Source organism: Anopheles maculipalpis, chromosome 2RL (genome assembly GCF_943734695.1).
Source record: "Anopheles maculipalpis chromosome 2RL, idAnoMacuDA_375_x, whole genome shotgun sequence".
Classification (NCBI taxonomy): Eukaryota; Metazoa; Arthropoda; class Insecta; order Diptera; family Culicidae; genus Anopheles; species Anopheles maculipalpis.
This window is the reverse complement of record NC_064871.1, coordinates 32,161,529-32,183,012: the sequence shown is the minus strand read 5'-3', so window position 1 is coordinate 32,183,012 and position 21,484 is coordinate 32,161,529. Positions and strand designations below refer to the sequence as shown.

Below are 21,484 nucleotides of genomic sequence, written 5' to 3'. Positions count from 1 at the left end.
TTGCAGGAACGGGCTTCTGATCGAGGTAAGAAGCTGATTCGATTCGATATTTCTGAAATATATGTAATATATGGGTCATCGCATGATGAATCACATTATTGCTGTAGGCACACATCCTTGGGAGGATTGATAGTGACAAATTTAAGTTTTATTTTCCTATACACATTCATTATGTTATACACTTGTACACACACATTTTTGCCATAATCTCACATTGACACTACTGCGATCATCAAGAGTTCTGTTTAAAACCTTTGCGCCATTTTGTATTGTTTGTTTTGCTACAGCTTTTCTGTTGGTGTAACATTTCCTATATCATTAGATCATAATTTCAGAGTGCCGAAATTAAAATTAAAATAAAATTCTTCAACTGAAAAGTTCTGGGAGGAAATCGTTGAAACAATTCCTCCCTTTTTTTAATCTGTTTTCTTACTACATTTTACTGCTATCATTACTCCGATTGATAGACCAAAACTTCTTGTAAAGAAGGTTTTAGGACTCTTAAAACTTCTTTACGAACGGCGACTACCGGTGTAGCTGCGATGGTGCCTACTTCCACCCACCGATACAGCCTCTCTGCGTCGAACGCTAACCTCATCGCCACTGCTTCCTGCCTGTGCTTCTGGCCGTGCGTGCGACGATTTGCGATGATGTTCCCGGCTTCGGCTACGCTGTCGTGATTGTTGAACATGACGTCCTCTGCCACCACCGGTGCTAGGTGATCGACGCTGCCGACTGCTATCTTTATCGATCGGGCGATCCTCACGCGATCTTCCTCTAGTGGTACCTCTGGACGGTGGTCGTACCGGAACACGTCCACGTTTCTCCTCGATGACCGCGTGCCTGCCTTCCGATACGAGGCCCATGTCATGTTTGCCATGTCTTTTCTCAACGATGGAAGTTGCTTCATTTTCGAACCTTCGGCGTCTTCGCTCTCGAGGACTTTCGGGTGATTGCTTCACTCGCAACTCGCGTTCCGGTGGTGCTCTGCGACGTCTATGATCAATTTCTTCTGCACTGCTACTTCCGGACGTGTCCTCCTCTTCGTCGTCCTCATCCGAACCAGAAGAGGACGAAGAATCGCGCGGACGTGCGCTCTCACCGTTTGAACGTCCCTCGGTGCGATGCGCACGGTGACGCTTGTCCTTATGGTGTTCGGGAGTTTTTGCACCACGCTTCCGGTTCAGTTCCTCTTTCCGCTTTTGACCATTTCCGTGAGAAGCCGCCGGTGGTTCCGGAGGTTGTTTCGCGTGATGTTTGTGAACTCTTCGGGTGGAAGTTTTCGTAGCAACATGCCGTTGTTCTTTCCCGCCATTCTCACTTTCCTCATCATCCTCATCGTCGTCCTCCTCCTCCTCCTCTTCCTCCTCGTCATCCTCTTCTTCGGCTGCTTTTCGCTTTTCGAGCAGTTCCTGCTCTTTACGCCGCTCTAGTTCGCGTTCCTTTTGCTGGCGTAATAATCGTTCCCGTACTTCCTCCTCGATCTCTTTTGTAGTTTTCGTACCGAGCGTATCGGTGCGTACGATGATGCGATGCTTCTTGAACGATTCCGACACCATCGATGGTTCCTCGTCATCATCTAGACCACCTCTACCACCGATTCCGTTCTGCTCGAGAGCATCATTCGTGGGCATCGGTTCTGGGGGTGATCTTGGCCCAATCGGACCCACCTTTAATGTTGGTGGCATAGGTTCCGGCGGCTCCGGTTCTTTCGGTTTGGAGCGTTCTCGCTCGGAACCGCCACGACGTGAGCGAGATGAACGATGACGTCGGGATGAACGGTGCTGCTTGTAGTTCGACCGGGAACGGGAGTGTGACCGCGATCGGGATTTCGATCTTGAATGGCCACGCGACCGTGACCGGGACGGGGGTGTTGCGCCACGAATGGTTGAGACTAAATGTTTCGACGTCGGTTTTGACATCTGCACGGCAACCTTTTTCGCACGATCTTCAGAGCGGGTGCGCGAGCGTGAACGCTTGCTGCGTCGATGACTGTGCGAGCGGGAACGCGATTTTGAACGACTGCGACTGTGCCGCTCGGACTTCGGTGTACCGGATCTGGAGCGTGACCTTGACCGCGAATGAGACCGCGAACGGGAGCTGGAGCGCGTGCGTGATCTTCGGCTTCGGCTACGTCTACTACGGCTACGGCTACGGCTACGACTTCGACTACTTCTTGATCGTGACCGTCGGCTACGGCGGCGATGGCGCGAACGCGATCGTGAGCGAGATCTCGACCGCGTGTAAGATCGATCATCATCCCCATATTCGTCACCGCCACGTCCTCCTCCGCCGCGATAGTAATCGTATCCTCCTCGACCGCGATAGCCGCTTCCACGCCCACGGGACACGCCTCCCCCACCCGGAATACCACGAGCATAGCGAGGTCCTCTAGTCGCGGTACGGTACGCACCTCGGTACGCCATTGTGCTGTAGTACTGTTGTGCATAGAAGGGATCGTACGTGTACGGATAGCTCATACTGGCCGCCCATTCCATGCCCGTGTACATTCCGGCCGGAGGGTAACCATGCGTCGCCATCGGATAACCCATACCGGAACGATCGTACGGTGGCATCGACCCGGCTGGATACGGTGCCGGTTGCATTGGTGGTGGCGCTTCTTCACGCTTCACTTTATCCTCCCCGGAAAGCAGTTCCTCTTCGTCGGAACCATCGCCGGACGATGACGAGCCTGATTTTTTGGATGAATTCGTTATCGATTTACGTCGCTTCTTTGTCTTCGTGCGTGGAGTATCGCTCAGTATACCATCGTCCGAGCTGATCGTGTTGATGCTTGGTGAACGGGATCGTTCCACCTTTACGCCCAGCCCCGTACTCAACACCTTCTTCAGCACACTGCCATCCTTTGCCTGCTTTAGTCGCAGGCGCATCTTTTGCAGTTCCTTCTCCTGTGTCGCTTTCAGCTTGTTGGCCTTCATTTGACGATCTTTAATGGACGACGTGCTCATATCATCATTGCCCTCGCCTTCGCTCGAAGCGAGACTTTTCCGTTTTCCTTTTTCTAACGATTGTTTCAGCTGCAGGGAGATAGGGAAATTAGTAGTGTTGTGCTTAATGAATCTTTTAGGAAGAGTGATTCATATATATCCTAGTTGAGAGTTATTCAAATCAAGAATCAACTCCCGAAAGATTCGTGGTTCGTTAAAGAATCACAAATCTTTAAAGAATCGTGAATTTCGAAGAAATTCATAAATCTATAAAGATACTCGAAATTCAAAGAATCACGTACCGTGAAAGATTCACTAATCATTGGTATAGATAATCAAGAATAATAAATGTGCATTTAATTCACCCAACACTAGAAATTAGCCAAGGAAAGGAGAGCTTGCGCTCGACAAAACAATTACCTTCATACGATCGAAAAGTGCATCGAGCAGTCGGATGCTTTCCAGCTTCCGTTGTGCCTCGAGCAGTTTCTTTTCCTCCAGACGAATCTTCTGGTTAATCTCTTCCGATTCCTTCTGGCGCAGCTTTTGTAGATGTTTTTCCTTTCGCCGTTGTTCGCGCTGTAGTTGTTTCTCTATTTCTGCCTGACGCAACTCTTCCTGGCGTTTCCTGTGGATAATGGCGCGAACAAGTGAATTGTTAGTTAAACCCGCACGATATTGTGTAAAATTTGGGTACCTAAAGGAGTTGCAAATCTCTATTTTTTAACCGTATTTTCTATGTGAAATAGCTAACATAGTACATGGATCCCTTTTTATGCAACAAACTGAATTTTATATACTTGTATCGCGAATCATATCAAACCTTTCTTGCTCTTTGCGTGCTTCTTCCTCGGCCAGCCGCTTCTTTTCCAGCTCTTCCTTCTCCCGTTCGGCAGCAATCAGTCTATCGCGCACAATTTGGCGCTTCTTCACCGTCGCATCGCTCAAGTGTTTCGTCCGATCGAAATCCACCGCAATCGTAACGGCCAGATTGCGTTCGCCCTCCTTCCGTACCAGCTTCATGCCCCGGAACTCATCCATAGCCTTCACGAACCCGACGTACTCGGAAAACTGCACATACCTGCATTTCCACCCGCCAATGAAACGTCCCCCCATCGTTAAAAGGACGAATCACGAGGATGAAAGTAGAAAGTAGAAAGAAAAACAAACAAACACATAGCGAAACAGGCACATCTCTCTTCATACTACCGCCACAGGACAAACCCTTCCATGTAATGAAGGAAAATTATGAACGTAGCTGGTGGAACGATTTTGCTCCATTACTGGAATGAACTTCATTAGGTTCATCGCTCCAAATATCTAAGTTCCTTGGAGTGGTTGCCTTAACGCAATCAAACCAAAATTCTCTAAAAGTCAAGATCACGACAGCAACAAAAGGTCGTCTATACCCATCACTACTTTCATGATCGAAGGTCAGCTTTTTTTCTAATCCTGCTTCACGTTCCTGCATCATCACGGCACCAATAAATTCCGTGAGTTCCGTTTTGACGCCAGAAAATCGGTACAACCATACATACAACATACCCTTCGAAGTACATTTCCTGGTCGAAGCTAAACTTCTTCATGCCGGACATGTGCGCCTTCATCTGGGGCCGATACGGATCGCAGATCGGTATGTCGACTGCTCGCACCTCGCCAAACTTTTCGAAGATACGCTTGAAGATGCTCTCGCTCGGTTTCGCACCATCGTCGTTTTCGGCGTGCCGCGGACAGAACCACTTGATCGGCAAATTGCTGAAGTGGATCGTGTCCGGCCGTTCACCCGCCTTCATTTCGTCCATATTGCGGGCATCGCGGAAAAACGAATCCCAATCATGCCGTGTCGGGAACTCGTCCTTCGCCTCCGATGCTCGCACCTTGACCGTTTCCTCGAACCCGGTCAGCCGCAGCGGACGGCCATCAAGCCGGGAGAGTACCGCTTTCAGCTTGCCCTTGTCCTCCAGCTCTCCCTCGAACCGTATGAAACCGACAGTGCTCTTCGAGACCTGGGCAGGGAGTTAATAAACAAACAGGAAGAGAATGAAATAAATGTATGGCACACAGGCTCAACGTCCTTGCCGCATTACCTTTAGCAGGGAGAACTTGTCCGGCAGTATCATCTGGCGCATCTTTTCCATAACGTCATAGTTCGAGATGGATTTGCCAGTGATCGAGGCAGGCAGGGCGACTGAAATGTTGAATTTCGCCAACGGCTTGAGGTACAAGCTGTGTGGCAGGTACAGCGGTACACAATCATTGACATCCTGTATCGTCTGTATCATTGTTCCGGCGTTGGATTTGCCGTGTGCCGTAGCATCCGGTAACGAATGGGGGTTACGCCGCAGACACACACACACGCACACAACAGAACAGGATTTGTTCGGTTATTCACAAATTATAATTTTCGCCAAGCGTTTCACACACATTCACACATCAGCGACGTACAAAAGTGTTCAGCACAAGTTTTGGGGGAGGTATAAGTGTAGAAAAAACGTGTTTTCGTTGTTTTCGTACAAAAACGTTTTGCGAATTTTCACCACAATTTGTACGCGCGCGCGGACATATAGAAAGAAGAAAGAAGAAGGATTAGCTGAGAAACAATTTTCCACCAGGGCGTACTGTTGCCATCATTGGGGTACGAAAGCGAGCTTGATACAAGCCCTGCCCAGAGGGGACGGACGGCGAATCGAGTCGAGATGAGATCCCTGGAAAAAGAGACACCACCACACCACACCGCACAGGAACACCACCCGAAAGGTTGCACACCACTCAATCGTGGCGCCAGTCAGTTTGTGTGCACTATGTGTAAGTTAATTTTTGTTATTTTCAGTTTTCTTTTACAGAATTTCTGCACAAATGTAGATCAGCTCCATCCGCTTTTCTTCTCAATCGCTTTTTTCCACTTTTTCGTCGTTTGACACTGTCTAGGTTATGTTCTTCTTTTTCTGTCGATTTGTACCTCTGACAGCTGACTGCTGACAGTTTGGCAAGGTTATTAAATAGAATGAAACACCGTTTGATAATCACCTTGGCCGATAATGTCGTTGTGGCTGCGTACTGTTTGTTGGAATTCAACTGAAATTTTGGAAACAAATGAAATTAGAATGATTTTTTCTTAATAAAAAAATGTTTTTAAAATCAGGGAGTTTAAATTAATCTGTAGAATCTACTTCGTAGACAAATTTTAATGTTTATGTTTCACTGTCCGGCACCCGGCTTGCTGTTGCTACGAACCTTGGGCATAGTGTGGACGGCGCCGTTCGCCAAGAACGCTACATTTCTATAAAAAGGTAAGCAGGTGCAAGCCGCAAAAGTGCAGTCTCACTTTTTTACAACAACGAGTGTGTTCGTAATATTCTGAACTCGTTTCAGAAAGAGGTGAACCTTCTTTTCCGATCTATTGAGTAATATTTTTTCATTACTCCGAGTAAAAGAACAACTACCATCGACTAGTGTTGATTATTCCCTTTTGCGATTCAGCATTTTCTTACGCTTCATGATACGTTGACAAAACAACGCTCGCTATGTGAATTTTGTTTTGTTGTTGCAAGCAAAATCCAGTAAAACAGTACATAAATTTTAATTATACTTTGTTCGTTTATTAGCAAAAACCATATCTGGGAAGCATAAAGCGTTCGTGTAGCAAAAGCAATTAGGAGGCAAACCCAAAATGGCTCGCAGATTTAGCGTCGCCATCGTTCTGCTAGCGTTTGCCGCTATCGGAAATGCGGATTTCGTAAGGTGAGTGCTGAAATGTCTTTACTGCGTTGTTTTTTGAAAGCCATTTCGGTCGATAATTTAATTACTAGAAGATTGAACAAGAGCAGAGGGCGTGTGTTGGTGTGTGAATAGCATGATCTTCATACATACATAAACAAAGAACCATAGAAGTGAGTCATCCGCTCATCGCTTATTCCTCTCGGTTGCTATAGTACTTTAGTTGATTGATAAATCACTATCTCATTACCGATTATTTTCCTGACTTTCCTGTCCTGTTCGGTTCAGTTCAGCATCTCTTGCCCCATGTTACAAATTGATTGGGTTCATTTCACGCCGACTCGTTCGTTGCTGGTGCGATAACAGTGTTGTTTTCAACGTTGTATATTGTACACGCAAATCGTAATCTGACCGCAATTTTGTTTATGTTCTTCTATTTTTTTTTACAATTTCCCATAGAGTCGCCTTACACAAAGCCCCATCCGCTCGTGATCATTTCCGTAGCGTTGGTACCGAAATTAAGCAGCTCCGACTGAAGTATGGAGACACGACCGGTCCGGTACCGGAACCCCTGTCGAACTATCTCGATGTGAGTGTGAATGTGTGTGATTCCCAGTCGGTTGGAGGTCATTTTCATGTCCTTTCTTTTTATCATCCGTAGGCTCAATACTTTGGTGCCATCTCGATCGGAACACCGCCACAAAGCTTCAAGGTAGTGTTTGATACGGGCTCCTCCAATCTCTGGGTTCCGTCGAAACAGTGTTCGTTCACGAACATTGCCTGCCTAATGCACAACAAGTACGATGCGAAGAAATCGTCCTCATTCGAAAAGAACGGAACCGCGTTCCACATCCAGTACGGTACCGGTAGTCTGTCGGGATATCTGTCCACCGACACGGTTACCGTGGGTGGAATTCCGATCGAAAAGCAAACATTCGCTGAAGCTATCCAAGAACCTGGACTTGTGTTTGTGGCCGCAAAGTTTGACGGTATCCTTGGGCTGGCGTACAAATCCATCTCGGTCGATGGTGTAACGCCCGTGTTTTACAACATGTTCAACCAGGGCAAGATCGATGCGCCGGTGTTTTCCTTCTACCTAAACCGTGACCCAAGCGCATCGGAAGGTGGTGAAATCATTTTCGGCGGATCCGACTCCAAGCACTACACCGGTGACTTCACTTACCTGAGCGTGGACCGCAAGGCGTACTGGCAGTTCAAGATGGATTCCGTTACGGTCGGTGACAGTCAGTTCTGCAACAATGGGTGCGAGGCAATTGCCGACACCGGTACCAGCCTGATTGCCGGACCGGTCGCTGAAGTAACGGCCATCAACAAAGCTATCGGCGGCACACCGATCTTGAACGGCGAGTATATGGTAGACTGCTCGTTGATTCCCAACCTGCCCAAGATCACGTTCACGCTCGGAGGTAAACCGTTTACGCTGGAAGGTGCCGACTACATTCTGCGCATTGCTCAAATGGGTAAAACTATCTGCCTGTCTGGATTTATGGGCATCGATATTCCGCCGCCGAACGGTCCGCTGTGGATTCTGGGAGATGTTTTCATCGGCAAGTACTACACCGAGTTTGACATGGGCAATGATCGTGTAGGATTTGCTACCGCCATTTAAAGAAGGTGCCTGTAGGCTAAGAGAGAAACCAAAAGCGGGAGATACGTTGGACAATGATGGTTTGAATTGTGGAATTCCTATCGCATGTGGATGGGAAGCTCAGCATTAGCGTGGTTCGAACCAAGAATGTAACGTTTTTAAATGAGTTATGTTGAATAAATATGCGAAAAGGTGGAAGATTGAAACCCCAACCAAATTATGTTGTAACTGACTTTTTGAAGCATTCGTTTGCGTGTGAAATATTTCTCCCAGGATTAAACATTTCAAGCGACTTCATGGCGAAAAATTGAAGCTTGAAGTTTGGGCGAAATTATAATCAGCATTGTGTCACTTGAACTGCGTCCTTGGATTTTGTTTGTTTACGTTATTTCTGCGTTGTAAAGCTAATGATGCCGCAGTTGGAACAATAGGTACATTTAACGTATAAAATTGGCATTATAAGATGATAATGTCCACAAATGTAGTAGAGAAAATTCCGAATACCGAACCCTCGGCACAAGAAGTTATTGCATCGAACGCATTAAAGGTATGTTTTTAGCAGCTTCCAATGATCATTGAATAAGCCCTCTTCTTAGTCTTTACCTCTCTTCTGTTTTGTCTTCATTGTCAGAATGCTAAAGCACTGAAACGGCTTACGAAGGAACGAGATAAGCCGGCCAAAAAGATATTCCCCTACGGTAACTACAACCGTTACTACGGATACCGTAACCATAATGCAACTCCGGCGGATGATCCTCGCCTGCAAGCGTTTGTTAAGCGGCGCGAGCTGTTCGAATCGAAGCGCGTTCTCGACATTGGCTGTAACAATGGTGCACTTACAGTGCAGATAGCTTTAGCCTGCCAACCTGCTTCGATCGTTGGCATCGACATTGACGGTGATCTCGTTAGGGATGCGCGTAAACACTGGAAAACAACACTAATCACCGACAGTAAGAAGGAATCTGGTAGTGGACATAAAAAAAGTTTCGATCTGGTAGAATTTCAACGGGCCAACTATATCTACGATGATCCAACACTGCTTGAGCTAGAAAAACCACAGTTCGATGTGATTCTGTGCCTTTCGGTGACCAAATGGATGCAGCTAAACTTCGGCGATGAGGGCTTGCAACTGGCATTCAAGCGTATGTATCGACAGCTACATCCGTACGGAGTGCTTATACTCGAAGCACAGCCATGGAGTAGCTACAAACGGCGCAAGAAGCTAACCGACACGATAGCGCAGAATTTTCGCAACATAAAACTCCAACCGTCGATGTTTAAGCAGTACCTGCTGAGCGATGAGGTTGGCTTTCGCGAGTGTACTGATATTCCGGTTCTACAACAGCGGTGTGCGTTAGGCTTCCAAAGACCAATACAAATGTACAAGAAATAAATAATAAATATTAGTAACTTTGCAAATTAAATGAACTATTATTCATTTATGAGACGCTTTTGATTCCTGCTGCTACTATTCAATTGTCATTCCACACATACTAGGCCAAAAGTTTTTCTAAGCATCTTCTTCTCGAAAGCGGTTGGAATGGGTTTGGAAGATTTTGGAAAAGGTCCTTGTCTATGAAATTTCCTCAAGCCGTAATATAACCGATTGGCCGAAATCCAAAGACATATATGGTATCAGCGCATTCCAGGAACTTGATAGACTTACAGATTCCTGCCTCGGACGGTCTCTTCAAGCTTCTTGGCCCTTGGTAGTAGCAAAAGGCCCTGCGAGTTTTCTATCCACTTCCACCATACATGTGATGTTGGTTATTGCCTTTCTTACAAGCAAAATAGGGTTTACCCGATATAAATAAACTTTACATTGGATTACACGATCCATTGCTATTTGTTATTTATTATTCTTATTGTCCAGCCATAGGGTTAATCACGGGAAAGGAGTGTGGGCACGTCAGTGACAACCAGAAGCAGTCCGCCAATGAAGCATAGCCTGGACAAGATCTTGTCGCTCCTGCAACGAATAATCTAGGTCAATCATATGACACCGAACATGGTATGGAGGCAAAGAAGCGCGATTGGAAATCTAGGCAGCACAGGAATACAATTCTCTTCACGCTTTTCTGCACCTGCTCAAGTTTTGCAGCCCAAACCATAGTGGCAGCTGCTCAAGTTTTGTTGTCCAAACCATAGCGATCAGGATCAGGCCCAGAACTTTGAATGATCCGGAAATAATGGCTTCGAAAGATAGTTTGACGTCGAGAGGAACACACCCAAGTCGCGGATGGCATGGAAACGACTGAGGCTGAAAGACGTTGAGGAGATAATCATAATGACTAGGTTGACGGGAACGGGTGAAGGGAGATCGCAGAACATTTACTGCGTCAGAGAACCAGAAAATTGACAGAGCAACAACGAGAAAAGGAGCGACTAGCTGAAGGACGAGGTGAAGGAAGCGGTTCTTGTCTTTCTTCAACGTGCGCAGCCTGTCGTTAGACCACGGAGGAAGAAGTTTTCGTACTTTTATATTATTTACCCTTTCATCGGCAAAAAAAGGATCATTTATATAGCAACCATTCGCAAAAATGCACCCCACGCTTCACGGTTGGTCGGATCCGCATGAAGTGCTTTCTGTGCCAGCACGCGGCACAGCTTGGCATCCAGCGGACGGATAGCTTCACTTGCCACTGCCAACCATCGGCCCGCATCCTTCGCACACGTTCTATGTTTCCGATCGTTCAAATCCAACATTACGGCGCCCTGCGCCACACTGCAAGCTAGGCGCAAATTGTTTTCCGGCGTACGGAACCGTTTCAGCAGAGCGATCGCAAGCAGCTGCCACATCTTTGGTCGATACGGGTGGCGATGTATTTGTGAAAGCAGATAGGTGTAGCACTTGCGCGATTGGTTCTAAAAGCAAAAAGGGAAATCATTTAGTACAAAGGGTAGAAGAAAATGGTGGCAGGTTGCTTACGGTTTGCCAGTAAAATTCCGACACAAAGAACACTACATGGTGACCGTGCACTGGATCGTCCTCGTGCTTACGCAGCTCCTTGATGGAAAGTTCCGTAAGCATCGCATCCTTGTGCAACAAACCAAGAGTACAGGCTGAAAAGAGTGCCTCGATGGGTGGTTGCGGTTGTGCGAGACTTGTGAGGATGAGGATCAAAGAAAGAAAGAGAACAAACGGTGAGTTTTCGGTTAGGGATGTGCTCCGACACCATACGCTGGGCGAAATAAAAAAATAGCATCAGCATGTTTTTTGACAATATCTTTAATTAGTCAAAATGATGATATTTTCAAAAACATGTTGGTGCTATTCTTATATCGCTCAGTGTATTTCCTTCACTTACCATTGAAAGAGAACCGTCTTGGCGGCATCTTGTCCGTGGAATGCATATATCATCGCGGACATGGCAATCAACACGTACGCCTTCTGCTCATTCGTCTCCGCTAGATCGTGCAGACATTTTTCGTACTCCGCGTACGACTGTTCGTACTGGGTGGCACGGAAGTAGGCCTGTGCTCTACCTATCAACGCCCGATAGGTGGGTTTTCCAACCATACTTTCAAAGCATCGTACCGCTTCCTCGTGGCGCTGTTGTTTCATCAAACAGTGGCCCAGATCACACAAGATGCGATTCTTAACTTCCACCATCTTGGCAGCCTCCGCTGCCTGACGGTATGCTTGCGATGCCGTACGCCACAGTCCCAGACGACTGCTGAGGTTTCCCAAAAAGCTTAACGCAACCGTTGAGGCATGTTCGGCCAAATCCGCACAGTGCCACACTATACAATCGTGCGCAACGGGTAGGGCAGCCATCACTTCAATGGCGAACCGAAACCGCTCGTTTGCGGCATAGTTGTCCTCGTTCATGATCGAACACACCCAGTGCGCATATCCGAGCGCCGTTTCGCGATGGTAGCCAAGCTGCGTACAGTGTCGGTACAGATCCATCGCTTCCTCCGATTGACCCACGTACTCCGCTATGATGGCCTGTCCGATCCATGCTTCCCGGAGCGTTGTATCACACTGTTGTGCCCGGCTAAACGCTTTGTTCGCTAGTTTGAGCGTTCCGTGTGAAAGGTACAGTACGCCAAGATTACACCAAGCAGCCGCGGCCGTTTTTCGATCCACCGTTACCGCTTCTACGAAACAGTGCTGAGCAAGCGCTAGATTGTTTACCTCGCGCGTGGTGCAGATTACTCCGAGCAGGTTCCAATTTTGCCATCGGGACGGATCCAGCTTGATCGCTTGTTTGGCCATATCGCGTGCAATGCTGAGCAGTTTAAAGCGCTCGTTTGGAGAGTTCGTAGAATCGGTGTTCACATTCGAAGGCAGTTCTAGCGCTCGGCGATAATGGTTTGAGGCTAGCTCGTACCAGTATACGCCGGTATCGGGGTGGTGTTTAACGATGCGGCCGTAACATCGACAGGCTAGTTCCGACAGTTGGTTACGCTTGAGCTCTACACACCGCTGTTCCTCGCGCCCTGCTAAACTGCCCTCGATGATCAGGTGAGAATGGGTCGATGGGAACGACGCGACCGTATCGAGGATTTTGGCCAACTGGTGCCAAAGGCAAACGAAATGAGGCTTCTTTTTGATAGCTCTCGTAAGATACTTGACGCAATGCTGGGCATGTTCACGGCTACGCCCCAATAATCGCTGACTCAGTCGGTGAAAGCATAAACCCATGTGCGAATCAGCAATGCCCTTGATCGCAGGGAAATAGTCCTCATGCTTGACAAGCAATTGCTCGAACAGTTGCAATGCTTCACCGTGCAGTTTAACCGTCTGAAAACGGGAGCAAAGAAAAAATTAAATAAAGCACCCAGTGCCTGGCAGGAACAAAATCTAACTTCCCATTATAGTGAACCGGTATTTCTCGTTATAGTGAGGAGTGAGATTTTCTTGGCTGGGTAGGGTTATTTATAAACTTAGTTCGATCGTTAATATTGAAGAACTGAGTGACCTACACACGTTTCTCATACACTTGGCCCATCTCTACTTACGTTTTTAATGTTAGCCAGTTGCAGCAACGGGTACGGATTGTCCGGATTGCGCTCCGTTATCTTCTCGAATAGCTTCAGCGCGGAAGAGTATGAACCACGGCCCAGGTACGCATCCGCCAATCCTTCCCATGCCGTCCCATTGTTCACCTCGTACCGTAGCACCGTCCGGAACGCTCTGATTGCTTCATCATACTCCTGCTGGCCGAGGTGATGCAGTCCGAGCAATAATTGTGCCCAGGCCGCACCGGAACACAGCGAAAATGTAGTCGACAGTAGAGCAGCATTAGCGTCCCATTCGCCATACTTCCGATAAAGTCCACTCAAACGAACGACCGTATTACGTGCGGCCGGACTAAGATGGTTGCTTTTTTCCAGACATTTGCGTGCTCGCAACGAATCACCTTGCGCTTGGTAGAGTTTGCCAAGCCGATAGAAGCAGACAGCATTGTAGGGATCGAGTTTAGTTGCTTTCAGTGCGGCCAGAAAGCTTTCCTCTCGCTTGCCGTCCACACACTCGAGCACGGTCGAAAGTTCCAGCAAACAGACGCTGCTCGCTTGGTGGCGCGATAGAATTTCTATTGACTTTTCCAGATTTCCCACCATCTTTTCGCGCAGAGCAAGTAAGTAATCCAACCGATCAGCTTCCACAATCCCTGCCTGTTCGAGCTCTTCCATCCTTCGGTTCGCTGTGTCTAATTCCCCGAGGAGCAGGCACGCCTTGCACCAGTAAAACAACAGTTCCACCGAACGATCGTTCTCGTACAAAGTCGCAAAGCATGCGATCGCTTCACGTAGCTTTTCCTCGCTTTCATCCTCCATCAGTGCGATGGCATAATTTCGATTGGTGACGTTCATATTTCGGTACAAATTTTCCGCCAAACCGTACGCCTTCTGGCGGAAGTAAATTTCGGCCAGCAGTGCCATACAAGCACTCCACTGCGGTTGGACCTCGTTTGCGTGTTTCAAGATGCGTTCCGCTTCGACAAGCTGGTCAGCGACGAACAGAAACTTACCCTTGGCCAGAAGAGCTGTGGGAGAGTTGGGCCCTACGTTTACGGCCCGGTCGAGGTAGTGGTCCAGCTGTCGGGGAAGCAGGGAGGCTAGTTTATCTTCCGGCACGATTTGGTCACTGTACAGCTTGCAGATCCACTCGAGCGGATAAAGATCGTTTGGAAAGCGATCGTGCATGGCCGCTGCTACGGAGGCTAATCGATCGAACCGTTTCTGCTGGTGAAGTAGTTTGAGATAGCGATTGAATTTATCGTGCTGATAGACGTCGTCGTTGTTTTGAATGTCTCGATCAAGTACCGTGCAGACCTGCAATTTAGAAATGACTGTTGAATAAGTGTTGACTAAGTTAACAAGGGGATGAGCAGAGGAATATAAAAGGCTCAGACGAAAAGGAGTAAAACAGTTCACCGCACCAAGAGACACTGCTTTGGGATGAACAACGGGAGCGGGAAATTGAAGAAATCAAGGTGCGTTCCCGACCCGAAAAAACGTTTTAACAAGAGGTAACAGGTCACCGAAATAACTTCAGACTTAAGGTGCTGCCTTCTGTCGAAATAAGGATGGAGATCCGGTCAGTTATCAGCCAGAGGTCCTCTGGCTCAGTATTTCGATGAGTTACTAAATGCTCAGTTCCGCAGCCAGCTAGCGGCTCCACTAGAAGACGATATCTTACTACTGTCACTTAGCATTGAGGAAACCCGATAGGCTATCCGTCGGCCCAACAACAACAAGGCATCAGATCAGATCTTCACCATGCGGCCAGAAATCCTGAGATAATAGACGGGCAAACGACGGAACGACTATAGAAAAACATCATAAAAAGCATTACCAAATTTGGTTCCGTGTTGTCGAGATCTGGTAGTTGGGAAACGAGTTTGCTAAGGTACTCGAAAGCGGAAAGCTTTCGAACCGTCTCCAAATCTTCATTCGTTGCTTCCTTCTCCAGCAAACGTAACGCCTTCTCGAGTGTGCCGCGAACGGCAACATCGAACAGCTTTGCGTGCTGTTCCGCATATTTTTCCGGCAGTAGAGTAAGCAGTTTCTCGCACACGTCTGACAGCTCGGTGTCATCGACACAACCGGCCAAACCTTGCAGCGCTACGGTCGGATTGGTGGTACACTTTACCGCACGCCTCAGGTATGCGGCCGCTTCTTTTTTGTCACTCTCCTGGTAGGCGGCACCCATCACCAACAGTGCCATATAATTATCCTCCTGATCTTTGAGCAGTTTCTGTGGAGAGATGTAATGGTAGAATGTTGTACTGGCAGGTGGTAAACAAAAGATGGTAAGAACCGAACTTACGTTGCACAATTTGATTGCATCGGAAAATTTCTTGTTCTTTACAGCTTCGCGCGCTTCTTTGAGTGCGGCTTTAGCTTCCTTAGAAGACATTTTCCGTGATTTTCTATGAAAATTTACAATAAAAAAACACAGAACGAGGCACAAGTGAACAGAACAAAGTAATAAAAACACAATCGCAGCTGACACAACATAATAATACGCTGACGACAAGGACTAGTTGAGGTAGTGTGCGCGATTATGCTCGTTATGGAAGGACGCAGCTTATTTGTAAATGATTTTAAAAGGCTGTAAAATATCTTTTGAATTAGCAAACATTTTTGTACACCATTTTTCCATTAGAAAGCTTAAAAACTTAAGAATTTTCAAAATATGTAATATGTAAATATGTAAAAAAAATCCTGTTTATGTTGTCTCCCATCTGTCAAAATCCCCTTTTGACATTTCTCTTTGAAGTGCGATTTTTGGTAGTTGGGCGCGCTCCATACACGCACAAGCGCACAAAACAAAATAAACGCTGTGCAGTTTTTTTGCAAGCGGGTGTGGTAAACATCAAGTGCAAATTTGTTTCCACTAACCGCGCGGACCACACCATACAAGCCCCCCTAGCTGCGTTCAATTTGTTTCTTTCGTGTATTCACCTACAGTTTCAAGAGCAATGGAGAAACACACCATTTTGTGTGTGATTTGTCTCCGGCCCAATCGATGCGGCTTGCTCCATTTGCTAACCCGTTGAGAAGATTTACGTTTCATCTCAAAGCATTCGCGGCTGCCCATTATAATTTGCACGTACACATTCCGAACCGAACAGTGAAAAGCGCAACGAATGCATTTTTGTGTATGCAAGTGCAGTACTAAAAGGTGGCTTGCTCGAAACGGATGAATAGAAGAGTAAACGCCGGATGCTGTGACTTGCTTTTTTAAATTTGCACTCACACGCCGCATCTATAGAGAGGATGTCCATCGTGGGATGCACCGATCGTACGTGATTTCAAAATGCTGCTTTCTTGCTGTGGCCAGACTTGATATGGTTGTGCAGTACTGGATCGCATTTGGAGCTGAAATTCGGAACTGGTAAGTTGTCCACTGAGGAGCCTGCGGTGCAGTGTGCTTGGGTGAGATTGAGTGAATTTGGCGGGATGCTGCTTTAGAAAGCTCCATGTGTTTGCTTCTCACGTACACGCAGCAAAATAGATAATTTTACGATATTTTAAAATACGCTCAAAGGGAAATTCCCGTTCATAACGTTTCTAAGAATGCTAATTTAAATTGTCGAGTCATGGTGACAATTTTTGTCTCCAAAATGAACGACCGTTTTTGCCGTCAAACAGTACAAAACAACCACTACCACTACCTCCATGAAACTGATCTCATGCCAAAACAAACATATTCCATTGAAAAGCCATAAAACAAAAAATTAAAAAAAACGTCGCGTTCGGCACCTTGAAGAAATTCCAAACGGTTCTAAATGACGCAAGCAGTCGCAGCTGGAACAAACGTTGGTCGATTCGTTTGCGATATCACGTCAAACGGTGGGTCTTGCTGTTTGTTCTCGCTGCATACGCGACAGTAAACAACGCATCAGCTAACCGGCTAGGGTGCGCGCGTGCTCGAAACTGTTGGAACTATTCGAAGGTCCTTCAGATCGCCACCGACTGTTAGATCACAGTTTCGTGATCGTGTGCCAAGGTATACATCACGATAGGTAGGTTATTTGTCTCACGCGTACAAGGCTAAAGCGTAGATATTGGGAGTAAAGCACCGATACGACTACTTCGGTTAGGAGTAGGGGTGGGAGCTCTGGAGTGGATTAATGAATACACTCCGGATTCGACGTATAAAAACCGGAGAATACTTTGGAGCTAACTCGGGATTACTCCGGATTCAACTGCCGATTTTACTTTGGATTCAAACCAGAGTCAATATTGGAAATTAGTCCGGATTCCTCCTATGCTGGATTAATTTCCGGAATAATCTGGAGTAAACTCCGGAATGCCTCGGGATCATATTAAGCCAACTCTGGGAAAAAATAGGATTTGGAGTTGATGTCAGAATTAACACAATTTTATTCTAAAGCAGGGCGATATGCCTCACACAGTTTAGAGTACATTTAACTGTGCCATTCAGCTAATATTGAGTGCTAATAATACTATGTTAAACATTTATAAAAAGTAGATTACGGTAGCATCTAGATCCTGGCCGTATAGATGGCGGACATTAATGTAATTCCAAATTTTGTGTTGTTGTTGTATCTTTATAGGAATATATTTTAAACCAAGGGCATCTTCATCTCTAACTGCAAACAAACGCAACCCAAACCAACTCAATGGAAGACAATACGATAAGCATGTTTATGGATGTAAAGTTGGACATCCGCGAGAGGAAGCTGGAATTTTCTCACCTAAAGGTAAAAATGAAAACACAAAAAAGGAAAAAAAAAATCCTCTCTCAAATATCTCTTTCATTTATTAAATCCACAGTCCTGGACACGGTACTTTGTGCGCGTAGAAGCGGTTAAATGTTTTCCGTGCTATATGCGCATCTCGTTCTTCTCATCGCCCACCGATCTTACCACCGATCTAATCGTGCGTATCAACATTCCCGGCCTTACCGTTCAAATGGCCACGTCCCGCACGAAACAACATTCGTACGGGTTATTTTGGAAAAACAATCGCAAACGATGCTGCGCCTACTTCGCACTGGAAACGCAACTGCTCTGCGAACGGCATCTGCGCTGGATGAAGAAATCGATCCGCAACCTTGAGCTGTACCGGCAGGAGATGATGCAGTTGCGCCGTGCTAGCCGTACACCGATGTGTGAAATACGTCAGGAGATGCAACCGCTCGATCCGCTTGGTGTTGACGCTGCCACCGCCACTACCACAGCCGATGGAAGACCGTGCGATGATATGGGCATTTATCAGAATCTTGATAACACGCAAAACATTATGGGATTACAGGACATTCTCGGCCCACTACCTACGGTGCCGGCAGTGGAGCGAACCAACGAATCGAACCATCCGGCCAACTGGTCACGACGTGTTTCCGGTATGTCTGGCATCTACGAGGAAATTCGGGACGATCTAGCAGCACCAAATTCACGCCTGTCTCGTGCATCGATTGCATCCGGAATCTACGAGGAGATGAAATTGGTAACCGTTGGAAGCGAACCGATAGGGGAAGAGATTTGTACGCCACCTCCACCATTGCCACCTCGCAAGCGTTCCAACACGAACGACGGATTCGATCTGCAACGTTCGTTTACGGCACCGGAGGCGGAGTTGATGAAGAAAAAACGTCACCACTGGCTACGGTTAGAATCGATGTTTGGTCGACGGCGTACAACCAGTACCGACTCGCAAGGTTCAGCCTCCGAGAAGAAAAGTTCCACACGAAAGGAATGTAAAACGGGCATCAAAAAGATCCAACCGATTGTTGGGTGTTCTACCGCAGAAAATGATGGCGTCGTGCATCGCGATAAGCCGGTATGCCAGTTACGGTTGGTCGAGAATAAACGGAACAGTTTCTCTAGTCCTGATTTGAGCCGGTTAAAAATCAGCGAAACACCTGATAGAAGGCAGTGTGATGATGGGACGTCTTGCGACAACCTGTCGGATGGAGTTGGCTCGTGTACGTCCGAATTTTATCTCCAGCGAGATATCGATTACATCGAGGAGGATTTGTGCTTTGCTTCGAATGAGTGTATCAATATGTCCGGGATGACTCTTGTGGAGGAAAGTGAAGTGGTCACGGAACAGCAATCAAAGCTGTTGCCTGATAGAAGGCGCCTGAATGTTTCCGAACGTATTTTGGAAGGTTTGAATCATTCCCTTAACTCGTCAACGGTTAATCTTGTGAGTTGTGTGGCAGCCATTGGCGAGGATACTGAGTCTACGCAAGGGCATACTTTTGTTGCTCGTCATCCCTCACCGATTAAGGAAACGACGGATACGGATGGATATCTTGAGATGGGTCCAATTGGAACCGGATTTAATCGCCAAAAGCTGTTTGATGAGGCTGTGACTTATCGGAACAGTCCACTGCCATTGAAAGATACTGAAGAATCAATCTACATGAGCATGGGTGGAACGGAGAAGCTTCTGCAGGAACCAATTCGATCTAGTTCCACCAGCAGCAGTAGCAGCGGTGTTAGCAGCGCTAGTGATCATAGCTTCATCGTCTCGCAGGAAATGTCGATCGGGAAGCAACGGTGCTCGGTGGATGAAAAAATTCCCTCCTACTACCCGAATGAAGATTTGCAGAGAACTCCAACAAACAGTAAGAGTAAATTAACGGGAGTAAACATCAATGCTAGCGAAAGCGATAACATGACTCCACCACCAACACCTGCAACCACATTGCCTCGAATTGTTCGATCAGCACAACGAGCCGTTGCTGAATCGACGGTGGAACAGTACGATCGTATTCAAGCATCATTCCGAACACCCAAAGCAACTAGTCGACGGTTGCGAACACTGCACGGAACACGGCCAAAGGATGCAACTCATCCTGTCGAAGCTACTACCACGTGCGTCTCGGAATGTTCACCAAAGCTGTACCAGAAATACGCAACTTTGGCACGTATTTCATCGTCAGCCAGTAAATCGATGGAAAAAGACGATGGTGCATCGGAAAAAGTAACACCGACCACACCGATCAGTAAGCGGTTTGGATCGTTACCGCGGTTTGGTAAAATTGATCTTTCACCGTTGAGGCTGAAAATCAACAGTGTCCTGCAGCGCCACAATTCGGGCAATCTGTGATCGGGATGTCGTCGTTCGATTTTTATCTGATCAAAGAAACATTTATAATTGTTTGCAAAAAATGCTTTGTTTTTATGGTGCAAAATTTGTGATCTTGTAAAGTACTCCAACTGCTCAACTACTTTATAATCTATTCATTAGGGGCTTAGCATTTAAACATGTTATTTCGTAAGCATTTTCGCTTTGTCTTTCAGAATCTTATCATACGCTGTTAGTTGTTAGGAAACCTTTTCTCATGATTACAATTTTGCAGAAAGCTTTTCACGATTTGCCCTTTTGCCTTTTACACGATCGTACAATAATCATTGCTTAGGGAACGCCGCAAAAAAATGTAAACGGAATTCTAAAACGTTAAAAATAATGATATCGGCGGATGACGAATGCTACATCACAGGATAGAGAAATGTAGAGAGTTAAGTAAAAAGTAAGCTATTGTCGTAGCATTTTACAAGCAATTCAGCTTTAGCTAGCTGTTTGAATTTCCCATGCTCAATTGGTGCTTATAAAGATAGCGGGAAGGGTAGTTAAATTTAAAAATGTTTTAATGTGAAACACACTAATTATGAACTGCAGTATGCTTGCTGTGTGATTGAAGCGATCAGTATGAATGAAGAAAATACGAAAACTTAGTTAAAGGAGGTGAAAAAGAGCATATCAGCAAAAAAACAACATCAAGCAATGTCTGCCACTCAGGATCGATTTTTGGAGGAAAACAATATTTGAAAAGAAAATGTATTAGGTTTGAACTGTGATCTTTGCTAATCTGTAAAATGGTTGGTTGGATTAATGTATCCCTCCGAAACGATAAGAATCCATAAATTTATAAAACGACATTTTAATAATTCTCATTGAGATTGCAGAAGAAGAAAAAACTCATTAACAGAACAATACCTGGAAAGGAATCTCGTCGTGCAATTCCTGCCCTGTACAACACATCACTTAAGTCGCTTAGGTCCAATCTTTTAGATAAAACAGATGAGTTAGCTGATATATACATGAGAAGAAAAAGGAAAAGAAACAAAAAAAACACTTGCATATCATTATAAATGTGAGTTAAAACGCTTACGAAGAAAATGGCTTACAAAGATCATTATTAATTATCAGTATGTACGCATCAGCAACGCAGTAGAAGAAATGTGAAATTGTAACTGCCACCGCTACCGCCTGC

At 46.3% G+C, this 21,484-nt stretch overlaps 6 protein-coding genes across 6 annotated transcripts in view; 4 read left to right on the top strand and 2 right to left on the bottom strand.

Annotated features, from left to right (window-relative positions):
• LOC126557109 (F-box/LRR-repeat protein 7) overlaps positions 1-21,484 on the top strand; it is a 440,460-nt gene that overhangs the window by 184,147 nt on the left and 234,829 nt on the right. The window lies entirely within an intron of this gene.
• LOC126556790 (A-kinase anchor protein 17A) lies at positions 513-5,330 on the bottom strand. The gene is made up of 5 exons (XM_050212276.1): positions 5,036-5,330; positions 4,494-4,954; positions 3,772-4,029; positions 3,369-3,576; positions 513-3,038 (listed from the first exon to the last, which is right to left on the bottom strand). The coding sequence occupies exons 1-5, from the start codon at positions 5,228-5,230 to the stop codon at positions 513-515; spliced, it is 3,648 nt and encodes a 1,215-aa protein (XP_050068233.1). The 5' UTR covers positions 5,231-5,330.
• LOC126558266 (lysosomal aspartic protease) lies at positions 6,619-8,306 on the top strand. Its single transcript, XM_050214253.1, has 3 exons — positions 6,619-6,689; positions 7,125-7,254; positions 7,327-8,306. Exons 1-3 carry the CDS (start codon positions 6,619-6,621, stop codon positions 8,293-8,295), a joined length of 1,170 nt encoding a protein of 389 aa, XP_050070210.1. The 3' UTR covers positions 8,296-8,306.
• LOC126566518 (7SK snRNA methylphosphate capping enzyme bin3) lies at positions 8,738-9,667 on the top strand. The gene is made up of 2 exons (XM_050223269.1): positions 8,738-8,821; positions 8,906-9,667. The coding sequence occupies exons 1-2, from the start codon at positions 8,738-8,740 to the stop codon at positions 9,665-9,667; spliced, it is 846 nt and encodes a 281-aa protein (XP_050079226.1).
• LOC126566502 (tetratricopeptide repeat protein 37) lies at positions 10,792-15,654 on the bottom strand. Its single transcript, XM_050223267.1, has 6 exons — positions 15,557-15,654; positions 15,083-15,484; positions 13,243-14,559; positions 11,583-13,024; positions 11,204-11,378; positions 10,792-11,139 (listed from the first exon to the last, which is right to left on the bottom strand). Exons 1-6 carry the CDS (start codon positions 15,644-15,646, stop codon positions 10,792-10,794), a joined length of 3,774 nt encoding a protein of 1,257 aa, XP_050079224.1. The 5' UTR covers positions 15,647-15,654.
• On the top strand, positions 17,859-20,316 carry LOC126557158 (uncharacterized). The gene is made up of 2 exons (XM_050212836.1): positions 17,859-17,960; positions 18,034-20,316. Exons 1-2 carry the CDS (start codon positions 17,880-17,882, stop codon positions 20,314-20,316), a joined length of 2,364 nt encoding a protein of 787 aa, XP_050068793.1. The 5' UTR covers positions 17,859-17,879.